Source organism: Phalacrocorax aristotelis, chromosome 23 (assembly GCF_949628215.1).
Source record: "Phalacrocorax aristotelis chromosome 23, bGulAri2.1, whole genome shotgun sequence".
NCBI classification, from domain to species: Eukaryota; Metazoa; Chordata; class Aves; order Suliformes; family Phalacrocoracidae; genus Phalacrocorax; species Phalacrocorax aristotelis.
The window spans coordinates 4,050,341-4,074,891 of NC_134298.1; the positions used below are offsets into that span (position 1 = coordinate 4,050,341).

The following is a 24,551-nucleotide window of genomic DNA, read 5'->3' on the forward strand; positions in this document are numbered from 1 at the left end:
TCAGTTTGGTTTTTGTTTTGTTTTTTTTCCTTCTTAAATCAAGTTTTTATCACTAAGAAATGCTAATTTGCAAGATGCATCCCTGGAGGATTGCAATTCAAGAGCCCAGCTGCCTCACAGGGTCTGAGCTGCTGCCTGGAACAACCCCAGCCACTGTAGCTCTACACAAAATCCCAAACCTGGGGCAAAATTAACAGTTTTTCACTAAATAAAAGTCCTGTTGGAAGCCTCGGTGGCTGCCAAGGGAGTGGCTGCGGAGTAGCTCAGGGGTATGAAAAAATTGTCCCACTGGGGTTGGTCCCCAATTCCCTGGGGTCCTGTGAAGGCTGAAAAATATGCGATTCCCAGCTGGGACGAAGCTTCCCCAGGAACCCGGCTTCTTCCCAGGCCAGTGATCGGAGCAGCCCAGCTGGAAAAGACCTTGGTTCTCCTCCTGGCAGCAATTAAGGTGCCCTGTCCTCCTCTTCACCAGGCACACAACTTTGCTGAGCTGGACGGGCGATACGATCAGTGCAGCCAGTGCAAACACTTAATCTCTTTCAGAAGAGGCTGAAGGCGCTTTTATGGCAATTTTTTAATAGCAGCTTGGATAAACAGCCACGATAACTTGCACCGGGCTCGCAGCAGATGATTAATGCTCCCAGTGCAGTCACGCTCGCTCGCCTCAGGGCTGGGATTGTTTTCAGTTATTAAAGAATAGGAAAAAAAGGGGAAATAATGGACTTTGCCATGTTTTATTGGGCTAATGGGTGCGGAGAGAACACGTTGGCCTCTTCACTCACCCCGTACCAGTGCCCAGCTCTGTACAGCTGGTGAGGAAGTGGGGTTGGAGGAATGAAGGATGAAGGATGAGAGATGAAGAAGGAGGCATGATTTCTGGCTGGGCTTTTACTTCTTGCCCCATGATGCTCCCAACCACGTGCCTGGCACTGGGCATATCTCCTGCGTTGTGGCCAGTGGCTCCCCGGGGCTGACTGTCAGGGTGTTGCATTTATTTATGACCCTCCCAAAATGCGGGCATCATTTAGGGGCGCTGAGCCGATGGCTGCCTTCAGCACACTGCATTTTCAGGGCCTTGCAATGTCATAGCGCATCCTTGGGCTGCTGGCATTTGTCCCATCCCAAGGGATGAAGCCTGAGGAGATCTTCAGGTGGCAACCTCATGGTGGAAACCACGTCTCCATCCCCTTCCCACCTGCCTCCAGCCCCACCAAGCCACCCCGCACTGAGGCTGGGGGAAATACATAGCCCCACTCGGGCTGCCCCATGCAGCCAGCCTGGCTTATGTGTCCCCCTTCAGACCTGCACCAGGACCAGCCTCCTGGGGCCATAAACCCTTGCCCTAGGGCAAGCACATGCTGGGACATATTTTTGCAGGGTGAGGTGGAAATTGTGACGATAAGGAGCGTTTCTGCTGCGTTCAGCCTCTGGCAAGAGCTGAGTGTGCACTTCTGGTGATAAAGCAGCGACTGCTGCTCTGAGTCCAGGGGTGAGCTCCCTGTGGCCCATTGCACCCCATCCCCACACAGAGGGGACACGCCAGGCTTTAAACACGCCTTTTATACAAGGAAAATCTGGAAAGAGCTCCTCTCCCTCCCTCCACTCTTGGAGAGGTTTTTTCCCCCCCTCCCTCAAGGCAGCGTCACCCTATCTGGGAAAGCAGCTTAGAATATTATATGCTATGATAATTAATTGAATTCATCAGTAAATAAAACAGGAGCCTTTAAACTAAGGGTCTGGAGAGAGAAGGAAAAAAATTATTCAGGCAGTGATTTGTACCAACCAGCGCAGCAGCCATCGTGCCCACAAAACCACAGCCGTCAGGAAAAGTAATACAGGAGGTTGCACACCCAATTAAAAAAAAGCTCATTTTCTGAGGTTGAAATCAGGAGGAAATCCTTTCTTTCCCCTCCAGAAGCTCCTTGGCTGCTCAGAGAGATGGATCAGACAGGAGTTTTGAAGCACCCTTGAATGCTTGGAGAAATGGAATGGGGAAGCCAAAAATGTTGTCTGTAATAAAAGAAGGGGGAAATGGGCTTGAGCCCATTCCCAGCCAGAGACCACAGGGCTGGGATATACCCAGAAAAATCACCATATCTTCCCAGCCAACACTGGGGCCACCCCCAAATATCTGCTTCTTCGCACAGCCACCCCTGTTCACCCTCTCCCATCTCACTGCTATCACAGCTGATACCTTACAGCGCCCCTAAGAAATATTTGCTGTCAAACTCCTTATTTCCTTGCTTTGGGGACTCTGGGCCAGAGGCTGCACCAGTGGGTGCCCCTGCCAGCACTGCCAGCAGCGGACAGGGAGATTCTGCAGGTCTGGTGAGCCAAGAAGCTTCTCCAGAATGCTGAGAGCAAGTCGTGCTCCTTTGCAAGCGAGGCACCACCAAGGTTGCACCCTCCCAACGCGCGGCAGTGGCAGTCTGGCCATCACACACGTGTCCATGCACATGCGCTGTGCTCCAGGGAAGGGGAGGACAACATCTCCATGCAGCTAGTGATGACAATGCAAGCCGATGGGAAGCATCTTCCCAGCCCAGGGCAGTGCTGGGGACACCACATCTCACCCAGTGTCCCCCGAGCCTGTGTCCCTGCGAGCAGTTCAGCATCTGTCTCCGTGGCAACACATTCTTCACATCCTTCAATACCTCCTGTCCCTCTGGTCCGTGGCACCAGCAGCCCTGGGTACCCTGTACACTGGGAGCAGACAGGCATCCATCACCCACCCCGGCATCCCCGAGAGGGGTGGGGAGAGCGGGCACCCATCCCCCTGCTCTGGCAGGGCATCCCCTGCGTGTCTTTGAGCTCATCCTTGGTGGGTGCTGGGGCACGGCATGGATTCAGGGCAGCACAGAGGCACCAATAGTCATCTTCAAGATTGTAGGTGTCTCACCTGCCTTCCTGGGCCAACAGCCACTCTCCCACATGTAGGCTGTTCTTCTGCCTGCTTCCTGCTGGAGCTTTATAGGACGAGATGCCACAGAGCTGTGGGCATCCTTGGAGTTGCAGCTGTTGAGAGGACCTCTTGCCCAGCACAAAGTCCTGCAGCAGCAGCCCCGCTTGCACCAGCCTCATCATCACATGCAAAATGATGGGGAGCTGCGCTTCCCACGTGGGGCCATCCATTGGAAACACATTGGAAAAGGCCTCCCTTACTAGGATTTCCAGACACCAGCACTACACTGAGATTGCAGAGCCCGTTTCGGCAGCGCCGCTCTCCCAAGACCCCTGCCAGCACTGGAAGCTGCACCGCAACGCCCCAGAGCCGGGAAAACCCCTCCCCAGTGCAGCTGGGAACAGAGGCTGGCGGGGCGCAGGAAATCTCCATTCATCAGCGCTTGGTCACCAGCCAGATTGGAGCCAAACCAACCATTTTTTCCAACTTCCCAGTAAACTGGAATTTCCAGAGACCTGTGGCCAGTGAGGAATGGGGTCGGCAAGGGGGCTGCAGGTGGACGCTGGCTTCACCCCTGGCTCTGTGAGGTCTGGGCTCGTAGGCGGTGCTGGTGCTGTTGCACACATACAGGCTTGGGGTTGGGGGGATGAAGGTTGTTTGGGTGCCCACGTCAGGTGGTGGATGGTAGGGTAGGGTGGAAAGCTGTGATTTTTAGAAGGAGATTTAATAGACCTCAGAGGGGCACAGGCTCCCAAATCCCTTTGTATTTTATTTTGGAACTGGTTCTCCAAACCCCATAGGGTCCCCAGCCCTGGCAGGAGGGCTCATCGCTTGCCGAGGGGCCATGCTATCCCCATGGGGTCACCCCATGGGCTCATGCCAAGGGGCTGTGGTGGTGCCCAGCTGCTCTGCAGTGCCCAGCGGGGCCAACAAGTCAAGGGGTTTCCCTTGGTGTCCCCCAAAAAAGCTCTCCTCTGTGGCAGGTGTCTGCTGTGCTCCCGTGGGGTGGTGGCCCTGATGGGGTTGATGGGTTCAGCCAACCCAGGGCCTAAGCTCAGTCTGGGCGCAGCTCCCAGGGCTGGGGCCAGGCCCTGGGGGAAAGGGATTTAGTTAATTAAAAAAGAAAAAAAAAAAAAAAGGAACCATCAAGCCCACCAACACAGGTCTGGTTTTCATTTTGAAGGAACTTTTTGTTATTCATTTCTCACCAGCCTAATTCCTCCAAGGCTAAAACACTCTGTGTGATGTGATAGGATTTCCTTCAGAGCCAGCAGAAATACTCCGTTTCTCAAAAAAATGAGGTTATGCCAGGAAGGGGTCACTTTGGCAAGAGGCAGTGGAAGATGGACCTTGGCTGCCCCCCAAGTGCGTGCCTTCCGCGCTGTGCTCGCCCTTGTGCCCTGTGGTGGGTGTCTGGGGCACTGCCCAGGGGTGTTCACCACGTGATTCCGGCTTGGGGAGGCTTGGCTTCTCCTGCCAAGCACCATGGTCCGGTTGAGCTGGATCCCTCTGCGCCAAGCCAGGAGGGGACCAGGACCCTGCAGGGATGGAGCTGCCTCCCACCCACCCCGTCCACCCCAGCTTTTCCCCTCCTTTCTCTCTTCTCTGCCTTTCTCTTTTTTCTCCTCCATCTCCTCCCCTCTCTGCTGTCCCAGCCCCTTCCCATCCCCTCCAGGCTCACCCAGGCACCAAAGGGACTTTGCACCCTAAGGTAGCGCTCGCTCCCTGCTCCTTCCCACAAGCCCAGGAGCCGCCACAGGGAGAGCAAAATGCTCCGGTCTTATCGGCGAGGGGAGGCAGGCTCGGTGGGCAGGGTTTGCGCGAAGGCTGCTGGCTTATAAGAAGCCGGCAGCGGAGGCAAAGCTCTCTCACAAGGCACTGAACGGGGCCCCCGCCTCCGCGCACTGCTCCTGCCACGATGCCCCGGGTGCTGGGGCTGCTGTTGGGGCTGAGCCTAGCGGGTGCCCTTCAGCCCGGCCTCGAGCCCCCCCAGTATAATGCCACCGAGGAAGGGGCCGCCCTTTTTGCCAGCGCCTACAACAGCACGGCCGAGATCATCCTCTTCCAGAGCGTCTCGGCCAGCTGGGATTACAACACCAACCTGACAGCCGAAAACGCTGCTCTGCAGGTGGGTGGCGGGACGGGGGCGATGCCACCGCGGGGGTGTCCCCAGCACCGGGGACTGGGAGGGGCTGGGACATGGTGGGGACACTTGGTGTGGTCCCCACAGGTTACTGTCTTGGTACCCCAGCATGGGAAACCAGGGCTGGGACTTGCAGTTCAGGGACCACAAGGGTTTACCCCAAATTGGCCCTCAGAGAGGCTCTGCCCCGGAGTGACAGCCCTGGTCCTGGAGCAGAGTCTGGGTTATTTTTAGAGGTGGTTCGGGGAAGCACTCCAGGCTATGGGGTATTTACCATCAGCCCAGCTACGTGCAGGCAGAGCTCCAGTGGGGAGCGATGCTGTGTGCATCCCGCAGGCATGTGCATGTTTGGCGGGGGGTTTGCATGTCTTTAGGCTGGATTTATCAGGGCAGGGAGTTTGAGCAGCCCGGGGACTGCTCTCAGTGGGTGAGCTGCAGCGCGGCACCTGCCCGGCACGGGCTGGGGAGTCGCGGTGCCTGGGCAGGGTGCAGAGGTTTCCCCGGCTCTTGCTGTGCCCAGGGAGCTGCTGGCTGCCCCGGCGTGGGGGGCACAGCCACGGCACTGCGTGCAGCTCAGAGATGTACCTGCCGCCCCATGCAGCTAGCGGTGCATGGGGGTTGGTGCAGCCCTCGTGTGTGTTCAGGAACCCCAGCGTCTCCCCCCCATCCGCCCCCCGTGTACCAGGGGCCGCCATACAGCCCCGAACCCCTCCGGATCCCACAGGGACAGGGGGTGGGAGGACACAGTGTGCCCTGTGGCAGGAAGGAAACACATCTTCCTGCATGGGGGGGAAGATCGCCGCCAGGTGCAGCCGCTGCCAACTTGGCAGGACATCTGAGAGCGCCCAAGTGCTCCTTCAGCCTTCTTTTCGGTGAGCTGACGTGATGTCTGGGCAGGCACCCAGCATCTGCTGCAGATGTTGCGGCGCAGCTGGGGACCTTGGGGCAGAGCAGGAGCATCCTGGCCATGCCAAGTCCAAGATGAGGGCCAGGAAGGCACCTTGCATGGGCTTTCTCAAGAGGCATTTCCAGGCCAGCGCCACCTTTCCTGTGTTAATAAGTGCCTGAGGATCATGGCCAAGTGCTCTCTGCCGTGTCAAGGCTCCCAAGCCAGCCCAGAAAGAGGAGGGGATCTGGCCCCTGAGATCAGCCCACCGACAGGCCAGCAGAGAGGTTTGTGGTGGGATGGAGAGGCACTGAGTACTAAATGATTAACAGGTGTTCAGCACAACCCAAAAGGATGAATTTGGGGGATCTGGGGAACCCTTGGGCCAGGGAAACCCACACACATCTGCAACACCTGAGCCAGGCCACCACGGCGTCCAGGACCTCCACGAAAGGTGGCCCTGGGACAAAACGACACAGAGGGGAGGAGGCTGAAGGCAGGGCAGCAGCCCCCGGCCATGCAGGGACAAAAAGAGGTTTGCTGGAATGACAGAGAGGGAGCTTGGCTGTGGGAGAGGGAGATCTACCATCTTATGCAAGCTGGGACTCTGGGCGAGAGGCTGGTGATGGTGTTTGGGATTCAGAGGTAGCTCCTTGGTGCAAGACTTCTCCAGGAGCCCAGGGCAGAGCAGCCCCAGCGCCCAGGGCCACATCCTGCACTGCTGAACCTTCACTGTACAACCAGGAGCAGGGAGGGACGGGGGTTGGGGGGGGTTTGGTAGGGAGACCTGGGAGCTGTGGCTGTCCAAGGGACTTTGAGACCCCAAAGGGGCACCCCCACAGAGAGAGCTCCCAGCTGCAGGGGTGAAGGGCCAGGGCTGGTGGGCACGGCCGTGGTGAAGGGGTCTCAGCCAGTGCCACTGGCCCCTCAGCTCGCTCCACCAGAGCCGTCAGGAGAGTTTAGGGTACAATTTGCCTGACCAAACACAGGCACCTGTTCAAGGACAAGCTGAAACACAGCTGGACTCTGTTTCCTACAGCTCCCCCAGCTCTGCAGTGGGATCTCAGCAGGGGTAAAGATAGCCCCCATTTAGTGGGGTGCTGCAACAGCATCATGCTCCAGTGCAGGGTGTCTGTGGGGCTGGCACATCCCAGCATGTCGGGGGATCAGGGCTGGTTGGTACCCAGAGTGATGCTGTGGGTGCTGGGATGTCCAAGGGAGGCGGTGGGTGCCCAGCGGTGGGCAGCCAGGGGCATCCAGCACCTTTGGCATCCCCACCCCTATATCAGCCTCCATCCCTGGGCAGCCTCCAGCCCTGCCACACTGTAACTCCCTTCCCTCCCCTCTGCTCGCTGAGGGAATGCGAAGATTAAAATAAAACAAACCAGGCTTGTTGGAGCCAGGCTAAAAATGCCACAAATAACATCTAATGAGCTCCATAAATCAAGCTGGGATGGCGCATGGACAGTAAACAGGCACCTTCTCACTCCATCCTGCACATTGCCCTGGCCGGGACACTCTCGAAAGATCAGTGTTTCCCAGAAATACAGCTGACACTGGCTGGGCTGGGATGCAATCGCCTACAATGCACCCCGTCCCAAAAATCATGGCCATTGGCTGTGGCTCCAGCTGCCTAAATAAACCCCCATGGTGCAGACAGCTGCCTGCCGTCCCACGGCCCTGGGAAGGGAGGTTGGGGCTGGCAGGAGATGGGCAACCGCAAGAGACCCAAAAATGGGGGCTCGGTGCAAATGGGTGCCCCTCTGCAAGGTGAAACCCAGATATGACAGGTAGAGGGCATGGGCTGCACATAGCTAAAGGAGAAATGTGCAGATCTAGCAAGGAGGTCTAGGAAGGAGAAAAGTGAATGTGGCATTTTTGTAGTTTTTCCCCTGGGCTTCTGCAAAGGTGAGAAAACAGCAGGAATAGGAATAAAATTAAGCCAGACCTCAGAGCTCTTTCTGAAACTGGGGTCTGGCAGCTGCCAGAGCCAGCCCAAGAGCACCCAGACACTCCCACCCAGCACCCCCACCCCATCCAGGCCATGACACCCCAGAGCCACCTCCAAAATGCCCTCAAAGGCCACCTTGGCAGGTGCTCGCCGGGAGCGCCGCAGGCTAGACTGCAGACATTACCACATCAGCTGGAAGGTGATGTCTCTATCTATGAATGTCACAAACTGGGGACAGCCCTGCCTGCCACCTCATGTCCCGTCCCCTCCAGCTCCTACAAACCCTCATGGCTCTAAACTTGGTCCTCATGCCATCATCTGGGTGGTGGCATATCCCAGGGCTGGTCCTAAGTCCCCATGTGCCCTCTTGCCGAGCAGGTCAAGATGTCACTGGAGGAGCAAAACTTCACAGAGATCTGGGGGAAGAAAGCCAAGGAGCTCTATGGCAACATCTGGAGCAACTTCAGTGACCCACAGCTGAAGAAAATCATCAGCTCCCTCCAGACCCTGGGACCCTCCAACCTGCCCCTGGACAAGAGAGAACAGGTAGGTGAGGTGCTGGTGAAGCCGTGGTCATTGATGGGATGCTGCGAAACCCCTTAATGGGATTTTTTCCCAAGCCTCCAAACTCTGTCGGTGGCCCATTGCCCCTCCATTGCATATGTAGGGTTTCCCTGGCCTCTGCAAAGGGAAGACAGTGATGGAGGGGGGAGATGGGGTGCTATCTCCAGGGGATGTGAGGTGCCTGCTGCTCCCATTATCCAGCCCTAACTTCATCTTGGGACTATCCCAGTGGGAACCAGAGATTTCCTGCTTACACAGAGTGACCTTGTGCGTCACCTGGAGACCAGCCAGGCTGTGCCCATGGCCAGGGGCCAGCTAACTCAACACCATCACCCCCCAGTGCTCCTCAGGGATGCAGACCTGAAAAGGAGGGCTGCTGCAGTCACCTGGCTCCTGACCCCTCCCCGTGGGCCCAGAAATGCTGTGCCTTGGTGACATAGCTCCACACCAGGGACATCAGGACAGCTGAGCCTTCCCCACCACAGTCCTGAGCTTTCAGGGTCATTTACAAAATGCCATGTGATTTCAAATTCCGTGCATGAAATTATTGCCCAGGCTGAGGCTGGCAGCTACTTGCCTGTCTGCGCAAGCACAGGGATACTGGCATTGTGGTCCCCTCCAGCCTGGCCCGTGGCTCCCTGACAGCCCTATCCACCAAAACCCGCCTTGGCTGGTTTTGGCCCAGTGATACAATCCTTTCTGGAGAAGCGTCGGACCCAGTTCCTTCCAGGAAACCCATCCCTGCTCTCTCCCACATAACAGACAGCATCACGTCTCCTCCCTGTACATCGGCCACATTTTGCCTGTCCCCAGGCAACTCCATCCCACACCCTACTACTGTCCGCTGTCTCCATCCCCTCCACCCTGCCGGAGCAGAAGGACGGGAGCAGAGAGAGGGATGGAGCAGAGGAATTTCCTTCCCTGGGAATGGGCTCCCCGAGCATGTTCCAGGAAATCTCCTGTTGCTATTGTTTGCTGTTGTTGAACTTCACAGAAATAAACCCCCCTCCTCCTCCTGCTTTTCTTATTTTTTTTTAACCCGCTTAGATAAACATGCCGTGCCACAGCCCAGCTGACAAAAAGCTTTATAAATAGCCCCACTCCAGGACACCGTGAGCACTCGCACCACGTTCAAGGGGGGGTTCAGCGAGCGGCTGTGCATGGTTTGTCTGTCCCAAAGAGCCTCCCTGCTCCCACCATGTGAAGGGTGTAAAACTCTGGGTGATAACATGCTTATCTCACCAAAAACATGCTGTGTAAACACACCAGTCCTCCTCTGCATCCCTCCAGCCACACACACACACGCTCTGGAACTGGGAAGCCTGTAGATCTCTTCTGTAGAGCCATTCCCATCCCCTTCCAACCCCAACATCTTTTTGTTCCCTGCAGTACAACACCATCCTGAGCACCATGGACAAAATCTACTCCACGGCCAAAGTGTGCCTGGCCAATGGTACCTGCTGGGATCTGGAGCCAGGTATGGTCCTTGTCCCTCTGCCCTTGCAGGGTGCTGAGCACCCCATGGCCATAAGTTAGTCCTGGTCCCCACATCCCCAGTGGGTTGGGACATGCAAGTCCCACCCATGTTTCTCAGGGTTGTCCCAGGGTGAGGATGGGTATTTGGGCCTGGCGTGATGGTAGCGGCACCTCTGCAGGTGCCCCCCCCCCCGCCCTTCTCTCATGTCCTACTTGCTCCCTCTGTCCCAGACATCTCGGACATCATGTCCACCTCCCGCAGCTACAAGAAGCTGCTCTACGCCTGGGAGGGGTGGCACAACGCCGCGGGCAACCCACTGCGCAGCAAGTATGAGGAGTTCGTGAAGTTGAGCAACGAGGCCTATCAGATGGACGGTATGAGCAGGATGGGGGAATGCAGGGGTTGGTCAGGTATCAGGGTGGGAACCAGCGCCGGGGCAATGGGGTGCCCTGCTGCTTTCCCCATCCCACATGCATCCAGGCATCCAACTTCCATTTCCCCAGTACCAACACTTTCAGGAAGGGCAAAAATCCTACTGCTGTTCCTTGGTCCCAGCTCTTGGGGCTGGGGGTGGGGGTGGGGCAGCCCCTGGGAGCTGGAGCCAGAGGTTATCACTGCCTCCTTGGCAGGATTCAAAGACACAGGCGACTACTGGCGCTCCTGGTACGACTCACCCTCCTTTGAGGATGATCTGGAGAATCTCTACAAACAGCTGGAGCCACTCTACCTCAACCTGCATGCCTTTGTCCGGAGGAAGCTGTACGACCGCTATGGCCCCAAATACATCAACCTGAAGGGTCCCATCCCTGCTCACCTCCTGGGTAAGAGAATGGACCACCCCCACCCTGTGCCTAGGCGTGCTGGTGGGGCCAGAGGGACACATGCAGGGCCATAGTGGGACAGGGAGGTCCCAGTTATCACCGTGTCTCTCTTCCTCCCAACCTACCACCAGCTTTGCTCCAGCTGTTTTCTCTTCTCAGGCAACATGTGGGCCCAGCAGTGGAACAACATCTATGATCTGATGGTCCCCTACCCCAACAAGCCCAACCTCGATGTCACAAGCACCATGGTGCAGCAGGTGATGGACTGAGAGACTTGCTGGTGGCACCAGGGGGACAAAAACAGGGGATATTGGCCAAGACTTGCCCATAGCATTGATCCCATGGGAGTGGTTTCTCATACCTGCATAGAGGACAGCAGAACAGCCATGTCTGGGAAGGGAAAGGCCAAAAAATTACCCCACTCCCTCGCTGGCAATGACCAAAGAAGCAGCGGGTAGGCAAAGAGGAAGGACAGTGCAGAGGGACTGGTGCCAGTCCCTGAGTTGGGGGCTGTGTCCCCACCATCACACAGCTCCAAGCGCTCCTTGGATATCAGCCCTGCTCCTTTCTCCTGTCCATGCTGGGCACCAGCACCATTGCTTGGTGCTTCTTAGGGATGCTCACACCAATTTTGGGGTCAGGGCTCCCCATCAGGGTAAGAGGGGCAGGACCCCGGTCCCTTGGAGGGACCCACCTCATCCTCACTGTGCCGGGAGAGGATCAGAGGCAATGCCCAGGGCACGGGCAGGCCCTTCCTCAGTGGTAACCCACTGCCTGCTGCCCACCAGGGCTGGAATGCCACCCACATGTTCCGGGTCTCAGAGGAATTCTTCACCTCCCTGGGGCTGCTGGAGATGCCCCCTGAATTTTGGAGTAAGTCCATGCTGGAGAAGCCAACGGACGGGCGGGAGGTGGTGTGTCATGCCTCGGCCTGGGACTTCTACAACCGCAAGGACTTCAGGTGTGTGGGGACATGCAGGGGCCCAGGCCTACAGGCTAAAACCCTCCTCCATCCCCCTTGGTGGTCACAATTTTGGGTACCCTCAGCCTGGCCATGCAACCCAATCTGTCACCTTCTGGAGTAAGGTCTTGGGGCACCACGCTGCCTTGCCTTCCCCTCTACTAGGTCTTTCACCCCATGGGGTGCTTCCACCCTCTCAGGGACTATGGAGGGTCCTTCCCATCAAGGGGGTGCGCAGGCAGCTAGGATCTCTCACTCAGCTCAGGCAGTGCTCTGTTTTCTCCTGGCAGGATCAAGCAGTGCACGACGGTGACCATGGAGCAGCTGTTCACAGTGCACCATGAGATGGGCCACGTCCAGTACTACCTGCAGTACAAGGACCAGCCCGTCTCATTCCGCAGAGGGGCCAACCCTGGCTTCCACGAGGCCATCGGCGATGTCTTGGCCCTGTCTGTCTCTACCCCGAGCCACCTCAAGAAAATCGGTCTCCTCCGCAGTGCCACTGAGGACGCAGGTACAGCAGCCGCCCTGGGGAGCTGGATGGCCTGGAGGACTCAGGCATTGCCTGTGGCACCAGGAAGGGTTTGGGACATGCCACAGTGGTCTGCAATCTGGCAACGCAACCCAGAGCAGGCAAGGCCCCATGGCCAATATGTGCTTTTCACCCACGCTTGGTTTCATACACAACCCCTTCTTGTCTCCGTGGGTCCATGTAGGACCCTTCATAGCTCCGTCCTCTTCACCCCCAAGGGCAGGAGGGATGCTCTTCAGAGCTTGTCTGTTCCCTTCCCTTCTTCATTAGAGCTCCAAACCTGAAAGCAGCACCTTTGTGCATGATCTGCTTTGACCTTTCCAATGTTCTACCTTCCCTCACCAAGAAACGTCCACCCGAGGAGCCGCCGGTGAGCTCTGTGGAGGTGGCACTGAGCACTTATGTGCACAGTCATGAGGGCAGTCAGCAGGTGACGTTTCTGCCTGCCAGCTGGCACAGCAGAGGAGGACTTGTCGCCGCAGGGCACTGTCCGGCTTGGCAAGCGTCTCTCCCCCACCCAATGTCTCTCAGCTGACACGTCAAAGCAGACAGTGGCAGAGGAAACCAAGCGTTAGCAGATTCCTGCCGCAGGCAGCTGCTTTGTGGAGGAGGGACAGACCCGGGATCCTCCTACCTTGTCATTAAATACGTTTCATGATGGGGAAGCCATCGCAGCAGCCAAGAGCATAGGGCCAACACTGCATAAGCACCACGGAGCAGATGGTCCCTGCCTCAAGGCATCGATGCCTGACTAACTGGCCCTTAGCAGCCATGCCACCGTAGTGATGGCAGCCAATAGCCCCTCAGGGCAGTGCTGCCAATCCCTCTCTTACCCCACAGCTTCAGCTGGGTCTCCAGCAGGTCCTTCTCCAACCCTCCTTCCTTGGGTTTCCTCAAGGCAATGGGGAAAGCAGATGTCACCACCCCCCGTGCTCCCCATTATATGGTGGTGGCTGTCCTAGAATTGACTCTGGTTCTGGATCTAAACCATGAGAGCCTTTGCAGTGGTGTGACAGCCCTGCAGATCAACCCCTCCCCTTCACCCTGGGGCCCCAGGGTGAATGTGTGAGGAGGGAACCATTAGAGTTACACTCATCAAAGACCACCTCACTCGGAGAGCCAGGCTGAAGGTAAGGGGACACCGTGCTTGTCACTCCCATTGTTTCTACTCAGTAAAACAGCACATGTTGCCCCAGGTGGGACCTGTATCTAGAGAAACCTCCTGTGCCTTACATAGCCTTCTCTAGGGAGCAAAATTATATGTTGAAATGCTGTCCCCATTTCTCATCCAGATCTGCTCACCCTCTTGCCCACAAAAAGTCCAGTGGCCATAGTGCTGTCTAGCCAGACCCCTTCCCAACCTGGTTCAAGCTCTGTTTCATGCAGAGAGCAACATCAACTTTCTGCTGAAGACAGCCTTGGAGAAGGTCGCCTTCCTGCCCTTCGGCTACCTCATTGACCAGTGGCGCTGGAACGTGTTCAGTGGCCGCACCCCCCCGAACCGTTACAACTACGACTGGTGGTATCTGAGGTAGAGGACAGTCACCAGGGGTGGATTGGGGTGTGGAAGCTGGGGCTGTTCAAGGAAGGAAGACAGAAGAAAGGAAGGAAAAAAAGGGAAAAGTAGCCATGGAGATGGCTGGAGAATGACGGATAGGTGGGTGGGAGGGATGGATGGGTAGATGTGTGGGTGGGCAGGTGGATGGATGGATGGATAGAAATACATGGAAGCACATCCTAATTGTGCAGATTTCTTAAGCCCTCCCTTCCCATTCCCTGCCTTGGTTCATTTGCATCCTTCTCTCCAGTTCATGCTCTTGTTCTCTGTTGCCTACAGAACCAAATACCAGGGTATCTGTGCTCCGATTTCGAGGGATGAAAGCAACTTTGACCCTGGAGCAAAGTACCACATCCCTGCAAACACCCCTTACATCAGGTAAGGAGGTGCTGACGAGGGGACAGAGGCTTGGGGAGCAGGGGGAGTGGGGGCTTAGCTCTGTAGGCAGGGACTGGGATGCAGTGATCCTGCCTAAGACACAGAGACTATCCAATGCTTGGGAGCTGGCATGTGGCCAGGTGCCTTCCCCCACACCCTAGGGCTTGTCTGCTTCCCTTTGTCCCCAGCCCTCACCTTCATGGGCTTCCTTGGCAGGTACTTTGTGAGCTTCGTCCTCCAGTTCCAGTTCCACAAGGCACTGTGCCAGGCAGCCAACCACACCGGTCCCCTGCACACCTGTGACATCTACATGTCCAAAGAAGCTGGAGCCAAACTCAGGTGGGGACAGAGGAGGGTTGGGACAATCGCCACAGGTAGATGTGTGGAAGCTGATGGCGTGCAAAGAAAGGAAGGAAAAAGTGGCTGGAGAAACAGCTTTGCAGATGGATGGGTGGAAATACAAGGAAGCACTGGGGTGGGGTGAGCGGTCCTCACCAGAGCACTGCTATCGTCCCTGTCATGAGCTCCCACCCAGACAAGAGGTCACTAAAGCACATTTGGTTCCTATTGACTCCCTGGGTGTTAACAAATGCATGAGTATGTGATGTGGAGTCCTTATTCCCATATGCAGGACAGATGGGGGCTTCAGATGCAGTTCCCAGGTTCATGTCCCACTCAGGAGTAGCATCTTCAACCCTTGCAATGCTCACATACCACCACCGCTTTTCTCCCATCCATCCAATGGCCTCATGATGGCTCTTCTCTGCAGGGAAGTGTTGAAAGCTGGGTCTTCGAAGTCGTGGCAGGAAATCCTGTTCAACCTCACTGGCACGGGTAAGATGGACGCTGGGGCCCTCCTGGAGTACTTCAGCCCCGTCACCAAGTGGCTGCAGGAGCAGAACAACAAGACCAATGAGGTGCTGGGCTGGCCTGAGTTTGACTGGCGTCCCCCTATCCCTGAAGGCTACCCTGAAGGCATTGGTAAGGCTGCAGCTCCATCCTGGCTCTATGGAGGGGCAGGAAGAGGTCTCCCAAGGGAGGACAGTGCTGAGGGAGGTCTCTGCTGTGGGTGAGGGTGGTCTTCATACCAGGAAAGAGAAATAACCGTCTCCACAGGGAGTCCCACAGGGTGTTGCTTCCCAGAGAGCAGATGCCATTAGACAACCTCCTGACATATCGTTGTCTGAAGCTGTGGCCCTGCTGCTGTAGTAATGCCATCAGTCGTGGTGGTGACGTCATCTGTTTTCAGCTGCATCCTTTCTGCCCGAGTGGGAGGGTCCCAGGCGTGCAGCATGTCCTGTTATCCCCTCCCCTGTCCAGTGGAACACCCCCAGCAAGACCCCTCCACCCGCATTTCTTGGCTCACCCTGCTCCCAAGTCATGGCATCCTTCAGTGGACCTGCAGTTGTGGGAAATTCTCAACCATGATTTCTCCGTGGGGTGGTGCTCTTGCAGAGGACTCTGACTGCCCTTTTCTTTCCCTATTTATCTCCTCCTCTAGACAAAATAGCAGATGAAGCACAAGCTAAAGAGTTCTTGTCTGAGTACAACAGCACAGCTGAGGTAGTGTGGAACGCCTACACTGAGGCATCCTGGGCCTACAACACCAACATCACCGACCACAACAAGGAGATCATGGTATGGGAATGACCTTGGGGCTATGCAGGGAGAGACAACAGCCAAGGCAGGCACCTGGTACCCCAGGCGTGTTTCAGATGAGCTCTGAAAACCTGGGCAGCCTCTGCCTCTAGCCAAGGGGCAATGGTGTCACCCAGGAAGTCCCTTTTCCATTAAAACCCTCATCATGCAATGAGGTACCTTCAAAAGCAGCCATGGGGAGCTTGCCAGTCATGGCATGCCAGATGGTGTCTCTAGTGATGGCCTGTGTCTCAGGGATCTCCTGGAAGTAACTCCTCTTCTGTCCCCTCCTGCCCTTGCAGCTGGAGAAGAACTTGGCCATGTCCAAGCACACCCTTGAGTATGGCATGAGGGCCAGGCAGTTCGACCCCTCCGACTTCCAGGACCAAAGTGTCACGCGCATCCTCAAGAAGCTGAGTGTCATTGAGAGGGCAGCCCTGCCTGAGAATGAGCTGAAGGAGGTGAGCTGCAAGGGGACAGAGCAGGACGGGGTGTCCCTTGCTGCTACCTTGTGTGCAGACACAGGCTTCTCCAAACTTCTAGGCACTGCCACTGGGCAGCCACCCCTTGCCCGTGACCAAGGTGATAGTTTGGTACCTTCTACACAAAGCAATGATCCTTGTCTCCAGGTTTTCCCACCCAAAGGTTGCCTGTCTCAGGCTGCAGCAGGGTCTGGCTGCTTGGGTGGCAATAGCACATTGCTTGGTGGCCCTAGTCCCTCCTGTACTGACTCCATTTCTTCTCCATTTGGAGTCACACTTGGCCTTGGAAGGGACCAGAGGAAATCACCTGGGGACATCTCAATGGGCTGTGACATTCCCCAAGAGCAGAAGCAGGGATAACCAGCTCGCATGATCTGATTTTCTTTGCAGTACAACACCCTCCTGTCAGATATGGAGACCACGTACAGTGTAGCCAAGGTCTGCAGAGAGAACAAAACCTGTCACCCTCTGGATCCTGGTAAGATCTGGCAGGGTGTCCAGTGAGTCATCTGCAACAGGCCCAGAAAGGAGGGATTTTTAATAGGGTCTTGGAGAAAGGTCATGAAGGGGCCTTCCCACTGTCTCTGTGATGGCCCCTGAACAGCACATTGAGTCTAGCACCATGAGTCAGTCCAGCCCATCCAACAGCATCACTTTGGGTTCATTGCTCTCTCTTCAGACCTCACAGACATCATGGCCACCTCACGGGACTATGACGAGCTCCTCTTTGCCTGGAAGGGCTGGCGGGATGCTTCTGGGAAGAAGATCAAGAACCAGTACAAGCGATATGTGGAACTGAGCAACAAGGCAGCCATGCTCAATGGTCAGTGTCCCACTCCCTTAGAGTCCCACCATGGTCTTCACACCATGTAAGCAGACAATTGGGCTGATCATCCAACTCAGGGCCAAAATCTTGAGGGTGTGGAGGGCCCACCAGCTCCCATGAGATCCACTTGACCCTGTGGGAGGACCTTGCCCAAGAAAGACAGGTCTAACACCTTCTACTCTTTTCCCATCACAGGCTATCCAGACAATGGGGCCTTCTGGAGATCCCTGTATGAGACACCCACCTTCCAGGAAGATGTGGAGAGGTTGTACCTGCAGCTGCAGCCCCTGTACCTCAACCTGCATGCCTACGTACGCCGAGCCCTGTACAAAAAGTATGGGGCAGACCACATAAACCTGAAGGGTCCCATCCCTGCTCACCTGCTAGGTAAGAGCTTTGCTAGGCCCTCAAGCAGAACCATGTCTCCTATCAGGCATAGTTTGCTTCAAGTCATGCCAAGAGCAGAGGCTGGTCTGCTCAGCTCTGGCCAAGGGCCCAAGGCCCCATGAGATGGATCTGCAGAAGCCAGTCTGCCCCAGGGAAGGGCAACACACTCAGCATGACTTGACCTCTCCTGCATAGATGGGCTCCTGCTTGCATCAACCTTGTGCAGGCAGGGCAGGGACCAGGCAGAGTGATCCACTCTGTGCAGGAGTCAGGAGTAAGTGGTTGCCTTTGCTCTTCTCTCCCTGTCTCCCTCTTGCCATGCATTGTCCTCCTGTGCTTCCCAGGCAACATGTGGGCCCAGTCATGGTCCAGCATTTTTGACCTGGTGATACCTTTCCCGGATGCCACCAAGGTGGATGCCACCCCAGCCATGAAACAACAGGTCAGTGCTTTTCCAGGCTGCTCTGGGGAAGCCCATTGGGACCCAGCACCCTTTGGCCATCGCCACCACCCATGTTGCCAAATGCTCTGGTGCTACCAAAAATCTCCATGGCTCATCCATATTCTCTTGCCACCTGGATAAGCCAAGGGCTGGATCCAGCTCTAGCTTCCCCCAAAAGACCTCCTCTGCCCAGAAGAACAAGGCTATACCTGGCCTCCCATCCTTCCCAGCCCCCAGCACCCCTAGCATCCCCATTGCCCCTCGCCAGGTCCTCTGTCTGTTCTCTTCCCAGGGCTGGACACCCAGGAGGATGTTTGAAGAGTCGGACCATTTCTTTACTTCTCTGGGCCTCATCCCCATGCCGCAGGAGTTCTGGGCCAAGTCCATGATAGAGAAGCCAACAGATGGGCGGGAGGTGGTGTGTCACGCCTCAGCCTGGGACTTCTACAACCGCAAGGACTTCAGGTGCCCATGGGAAGCAAGTGGTGGCCTCAGCTGATGTGGTGCTGGGGCAGATAGTGATGTCTTGGTAGAATAAGGGCATGTGGCCTGATGTCACCGCAGTGTCTGTTGTCCTATGGCTGTGGCAGCCCCACTCTGGCATTGCCACTGGTACCCAAGATGTGGACATTGCTGGAAGGACCCCCCATGGTGCCTTCTCTGCCCTGACATGGAGAATGGAAAAGCCAGTGAACAAGGACAGGATCAGCAGGAGATGCAGGAGAAAAGAGAGAGACCAACCCAATGGAGTAGGACTAGCCTGGCCTGGCATCAGATGTAGGGTGGGGTCATGTGGAAAGGGAAATCAAAAGAAAAAATAGCTCAAGTGGGTGTGATCATTCCTGGAGATTTTCAGCCTAGTGCTGCCTTCCCTTCTCCCCCCAACCCACATGTTCTGTTCCAGGATCAAGCAGTGCACCGTGGTGAACATGGACGACCTAATCACGGTGCACCATGAGATGGGCCACGTCCAGTACTTCCTGCAGTACATGAACCAGCCCATCTCTTTCCGCGATGGGGCCAACCCTGGCTTCCACGAGGCCATTGGGGATGTCATGGCCTTGTCCGTCTCTACCCCCAAACACCTGCACAGCATCAAACTGCTGGACCAAGTCACAGAAAACATAGGTGAGCTGGCAGGGGAGCACCACACAGCAGAGATGGGGGTGCTGCTGGGGACAGCTGGAAATGCAGAGGGTCAGGATGGGCTGGGCAGGGTGGAAGGGGTCAAGGACATGCACAGTGGTTTTACATGCACAGAGGGGGCAGGACCTGGTGGGGACATCCTGCTTTGGGGCAGACTGACCCATAGAGGGTGGAGAGGTGGGTACAGTACTGCCTTGCTCACACCTTCACGTCCTGGACAGAAAGTGACATTAACTACCTGATGAACATGGCCTTGGACAAAATCGCCTTCCTGCCCTTCGGGTACCTCATGGATCAGTGGCGCTGGAAGGTGTTTGATGGGCGGATCAAGGAGAATGAGTACAACCAGCAGTGGTGGAATCTCAGGTGTGCTTGAATTCAGATGGCTTTGGCCATCATCCCACCGGGTGTGTTCTCTTCGTGGTCCAGTTGGCTGCAATGGGACACAATGGGATGTATACCCCCTCACCCTGTCCTCACACCCTACTGCGTACCCTCCCAGCTTACCCCCGCTTCTCCTCCCCGTGCTGGGCTAACTCTCCTTCTCTGGCCCAGGATGAAGTACCAGGGCTTGTGCCCACCAGTGCCAAGGTCTGAAGATGACTTCGACCCTGGGGCAAAGTTTCACATCCCTGCCAATGTCCCTTACATCAGGTGAGTGAGCAGGGCTGGGGCAGGAGGGACACCACTTGGACACAGAAGCAGTATCGCCAGTCTAGATGCCAGTGATGGCACCTTGTTTCATCACTGGTGGGATACTTGGTGGTACCATCCTGAGGGTGCTGGGCAGCTCCATGGGCCCTGAAAAGCCTTGGAGAGGAAGGCTGGATTTGCGGGAACTCGCTATCCAAGGAGGATGGGCTCCTCCACCCAGGCAGCCATAAAACACATGTTAAAGGAGAAATGGCATCAACAGATTGGACTGAGTTGATGCAGGTGTAGCTCCAAAGCCACCGAAGTTCCTCCAGACAGGGAGGGTGCAACTAGGGGATGAGTGGGACCACATCCTCTCTTGCACAACCACTAGTAGGGTCCATTCCCATGTTCTCACCCCTCTCCACCCACCCCACCCCCCCAGGTACTTTGTCAGCTTTGTGATCCAGTTCCAGTTCCACGAGGCACTCTGTGCAGCAGCCAAGCACAAGGGTCCTCTGCACACATGTGACATCTACCAGTCCAAGGACGCTGGGAGGATCTTGGGGTAGGTCTGTGGGCAGGGCAGAGCCAGGACATTTACATCTCCAAATACCTTAAAGCCTGCCAAGCAACACAGGAGGCAACACAATCCCTGGTCATCCATCCCCTCCCTGCCTCAGCACGGGATGCTCTGGTCCCTGGCCCTGGGGTGCGGGCAGGGGGGACCCTGAGCCGGGGCATCTTGGGCTGGGTGCTGGGCCTGTGATTGCAAAAGCAGCCACTAGATGGTAGCTGGGACCCTGGCAGGTGGAAGCCTCCCTCCCTCCCTTCCTCCTCCTCCTCCTCCTCCTCCTCCGCAGCCCCATGTTCCTTATGGAAAACAACCCCCTTCTTTCAAGAAGGGCACCTGCAAAATTAACCCTTTCACCCAGGAAGTGCTCTGCATCAGGCTGGAGTCACTGGAGGGCTTTAATCCATGTAAATCCCCCCTTCCCCCCAGACAAAACTGCCTTCCCTGTGCTCTGGGCTGGCTGGGGGCACAGACTGTACCCAGGGTTGCTGATCCCAGGATCCCCAAGTCCTGGGGAAAAGGGAAGGGCCAGTGACCCAGAGAGTGATGGGGAACCCACTGGAGCTGATTTCTCCTACCACAGGGATGCCCTGAAGCTGGGTTTCAGCAAGCCATGGCCCGAAGCCATGAAGCTCATCACGGGGCAGCCCAACATGTCAGCACATGCCCTGATGAGCTACTTTGAGCCACTCATGACATGGCTGGTGAAGGAGAACAAGAAGAATGGAGAGGTCCTGGGCTGGCCCGAGTACAGCTGGACTCCTTACACAGGTATGCCGGGCTCAGCCAAGCACAGCAGGTCCATGAGGGAGCAGAGCTCAGCCTCAGGGCCAGGATGGGCATGTGGGAAAGATGGAGGTGTCTTGACACCCCTTGACCACCCCAAAAATCTACAGGGTATTTGGATACTTCTCCTTGATTTCCCATGGAGCTGAGTCTAAATGGGACACAGCATCCAAAAGACCAGCAAAGGGAGAGCTGGTGACCCAACATACCCCAGTCCAAAGCCACCAGTACCAACCATGACCCTTATTTCTTCTTTTTCCAGCCACTCCAAGCCCAACCATCTCTGATCGAACTGATTTCCTGGGCTTGTCCCTGGCCAGCAATCAAGTCACAGCGGGCAGCTGGGTCCTGCTTGCCCTGGCACTTGTCTTCCTGATCACCACCATCTTCTTGGGCGTCAAGTTCTTTTTAACCAGGAGGAAGGCCTTCAAATCCAGCTCAGAAATGGAACTGAAATAAGGCAGCCATCAGCAGGGGAGCATGGACAGGGTGCAAGCATGGGCATTTGGGCAGGCTGGCAGCCACACCATGGGCACATCTGCCAAAAAAGCCATGGGTTTCCAGAGCCTAGGACTCCTCTCTCCAATCAGGTCAGACATCTTTTCTTTACACTATGCAAGAGCCAAAGCAGAAAAGAGGTATTTATTTGTCAACGTCTGCATCGGGGAAGAGAAATTCAGGCACCGCAGGCACGGGGCCATCATAGGCTGTCTCTGCACCCAGGGCTGGGAGCTGGTCCAGCCTGGGCACCCACCAGCCATCTCCAATCTGTGGACAAAGCCACAGGGACTCCAAGTGACAGAGTGCATTTCAGGGAGGGACAGAGCACGTTCCCACACCTGGTTTGCCCACTGCTGGGCTGTTCGCTTGCATGGATGAAAAATAAACCCATGTCTTGTCACCCCAGTGCAGCAGCTCGTCTCCTTCTTGTGGGTGGGCCCAGATTCCAATGGGACAGGACCCTTGAGCAGGAGAGCTGCCATCCCAAGCCAGTGCAACTACAAACCCCTGGGAACCAGCCTGGCTTTGGAGAAACACACCTGCAGCACCCAGCCTCCCCCATCACCATCATGAAAGCTCAGCATCCACTTGCAGCATCCCCATCCTCCCCTAAACTGTGGCTCCCATCGCAGCTGACACCTTGTGGGTTCACCATGGGGCATGTGCCTAGGAAAGGGGGTGAACTGGAGCCAGAAATCCCCAAAGTCCAGGCCTGAATTGTTCAAAGGTTTGGGGGTCACCCAGCCCAAGCTGGGACAAGGCTGGGGCTCACGGCTGCTGTGGTTCCAGCATGGGAATGACATGCATTTATGTAAGAGCCGGGGGGGGGCTCCAGGGTCAGCAATCGCCTGCCATCCTCCAGCTCCTCATTATCTTGGGATCAGCCATGCTTGAGGCTTTCACACACACACACACACACACACACCCCGACTTTCTTTTGCTTCTGTAAATAAAACTTTGTATTTTTTCTGCAGTGATTAGGTGCAAAACTAATCCCAAGCTGGGGATTATTGCAGCCTTAAAAAGCTGCGATCTGCTGCAGCCCAGAGCAGCAGGGGAAATGAGGGGATCTGGGATGATCCACCCTTCCCCCTCCCATCTGATGGTCTCTGCCTTCAGTCATGTCTTACATGGGGAAACTGAGGCCTGTGAGAGGTTCATTGCACCCAGGAAAGGAGCAGAAGGCAGGTGTCTGCCTGCCCACACTGGGGTTTTTGTTTGCTTTCAGTCCTCCCCTGAGCACAGCATGCCCACAGGGAGGTGAAACCCCAACCACTCACCTTTCAGCAGTGATCCCCAGACCCAGAGAGCAGCCACCGCAGATGCCTGCGCTCACCCCATGTTCTTCCCATGGCCGTATCCTGATGTGTCTGCTTTATATCCTGGCACACCAGGCACCCTTCTCTCCCCCCTTCCCAGCAACGCAATGCTCATGGAGCAGAGACCTGGCACGGTGAGAGCTGGGTTTGAAGCCAAGTGTATTTTCAGCCTGGGAAAGCAGGCTGGTGCAGGTGTGTTCCATCCAGCTCAGCTTCGCACCAGTAATTTTGAGCCCCCTGCCTCCTTTCCACCCCATTAGTGGAGGAAAAGAGGTCTCAAAGATCATCAAGACCCTACAAGTTTCATGAAAATTCCTTTCTGGAGGGGGAAAAAGACAAAAAAAAAAAGAGCCACACTGAACACTCTCACTCAGGGGCTGCAACACATGCTTAGCCCTAATTAGACATCAGAGACTCCACATAGGAGCTGACTCTGTCCTGGAACAGACACTGCTACAAGGATGAGTGATGGATGCTCTGAGCTGTGGCCTCCTGCTCAGAGGTAGATGGCCAACCCAAGCCCACAAGCCAGACACAAGACAGGGCTGGCCATTACATTACCTTCAGCATAGGTCCAAGGTTCCACCCAGGAGATGGGGCTGGACACAAGGTTCTGCCCAGCCCAGCTCAGGGAGAGGCTGAAGGTCCCACCTTGGGCTTAAATGAGCCCCAGGTGAAGATTTTCAGGGTAATGAAAACCTGCTGGTGCCCTGAGGGCTCTGCCAAGGCAGCAGCAATGTTTTACAGGATGCCTTGAAAATGAGGATGATTTCCCTTCCCTGTTGTGATAACATCTGGAGAGATTTTGCTGCCTTCTGGCTCCTGCATCATGCTGAAATTAGGAGGCTTTGTGAAATTACTCCCTAAGGAGGAAAAAAAAAAGGGGGAAAAAAAGGCAAAGGAGCAGAAAAAAGAGGAGATTCCCCCTCAATTCATGTAACTCCTCAAAGGTGAGCAGCCCCCAGGCTGGCAGGGGGCTGCCCTGCACCAACCTGCCTGTGAATGAAGCTCCTGGAGAGATTTGCTTTAAAATCACAGAAATTTAAAGGAAGAAACACCCTGTGTTCCCTTTGCCGGCTCGGGGACCCTTTGGGCACCACAGAAACCTGTTTTCCTTTTTTTTTAACGTTCATTATCTGCTGCGGGAAGGTGGCTGGGGGTTCCCACACCCTGTGGCCCCTCAGCGCTGGTGGGGGCCCTGCCAAGCCAGGTCTATTCTTAGCTGGCGGACGGCTGGGCAGGAGCAGGCAGGGTGCACGGGGCCGCGTTCCTCGCATTCCCCTTCCCCGGGGACAAGGAGCGCCTGGAAATATGCAGCCACAGCTTGGCAGCAGCCAGGGGCCATCGAGCAGGGGCCACCCCCCGCGGGGGAGGTGGGGGGAGGCAGCGTGGGGGTCTCCCAGAGGACAGCAGAACTGTTGCAGGGATGTCATGAGCTATGGTAGGGACAGGGGACTCCCCATCCCTGCCAGCTCCCTGCCCGTAGCTTCGGTCCCTGTGAGCCCTGGCTGGTGCTATCCTTCCCCCCCTGCTGCTTGAGTAGGGCTGACGGGGTTAAAGGTGAATTTGGGGGTAAGGGACAAGTGGGAGACCCCAAAGTCCCCACCCAAGCAAGCTCAGACTCTCCCCAGTCCCATGGCTTAG

The 24,551-nt window shown here is 56.1% G+C and overlaps 1 protein-coding gene across 1 annotated transcript; it reads left to right on the plus strand.

The window, feature by feature from the left end:
* The first annotated feature begins 4,751 nt into the window (after positions 1-4,751).
* Positions 4,752-22,564, plus strand: ACE (angiotensin I converting enzyme). Its single transcript, XM_075117241.1, has 25 exons — positions 4,752-5,030; positions 8,261-8,428; positions 9,836-9,923; positions 10,154-10,297; positions 10,553-10,744; positions 10,904-11,001; positions 11,533-11,705; positions 11,996-12,219; positions 13,624-13,768; positions 14,075-14,173; positions 14,390-14,512; positions 14,943-15,154; positions 15,675-15,811; positions 16,114-16,272; positions 16,684-16,771; positions 16,973-17,116; positions 17,315-17,506; positions 17,851-17,948; positions 18,241-18,413; positions 18,853-19,076; positions 19,316-19,460; positions 19,650-19,748; positions 20,173-20,295; positions 20,885-21,072; positions 21,350-22,564. Exons 1-25 carry the CDS (start codon positions 4,821-4,823, stop codon positions 21,544-21,546), a joined length of 3,843 nt encoding a protein of 1,280 aa, XP_074973342.1. The 5' UTR covers positions 4,752-4,820; the 3' UTR covers positions 21,547-22,564.
* The last annotated feature ends 1,987 nt before the right edge of the window (positions 22,565-24,551 follow it).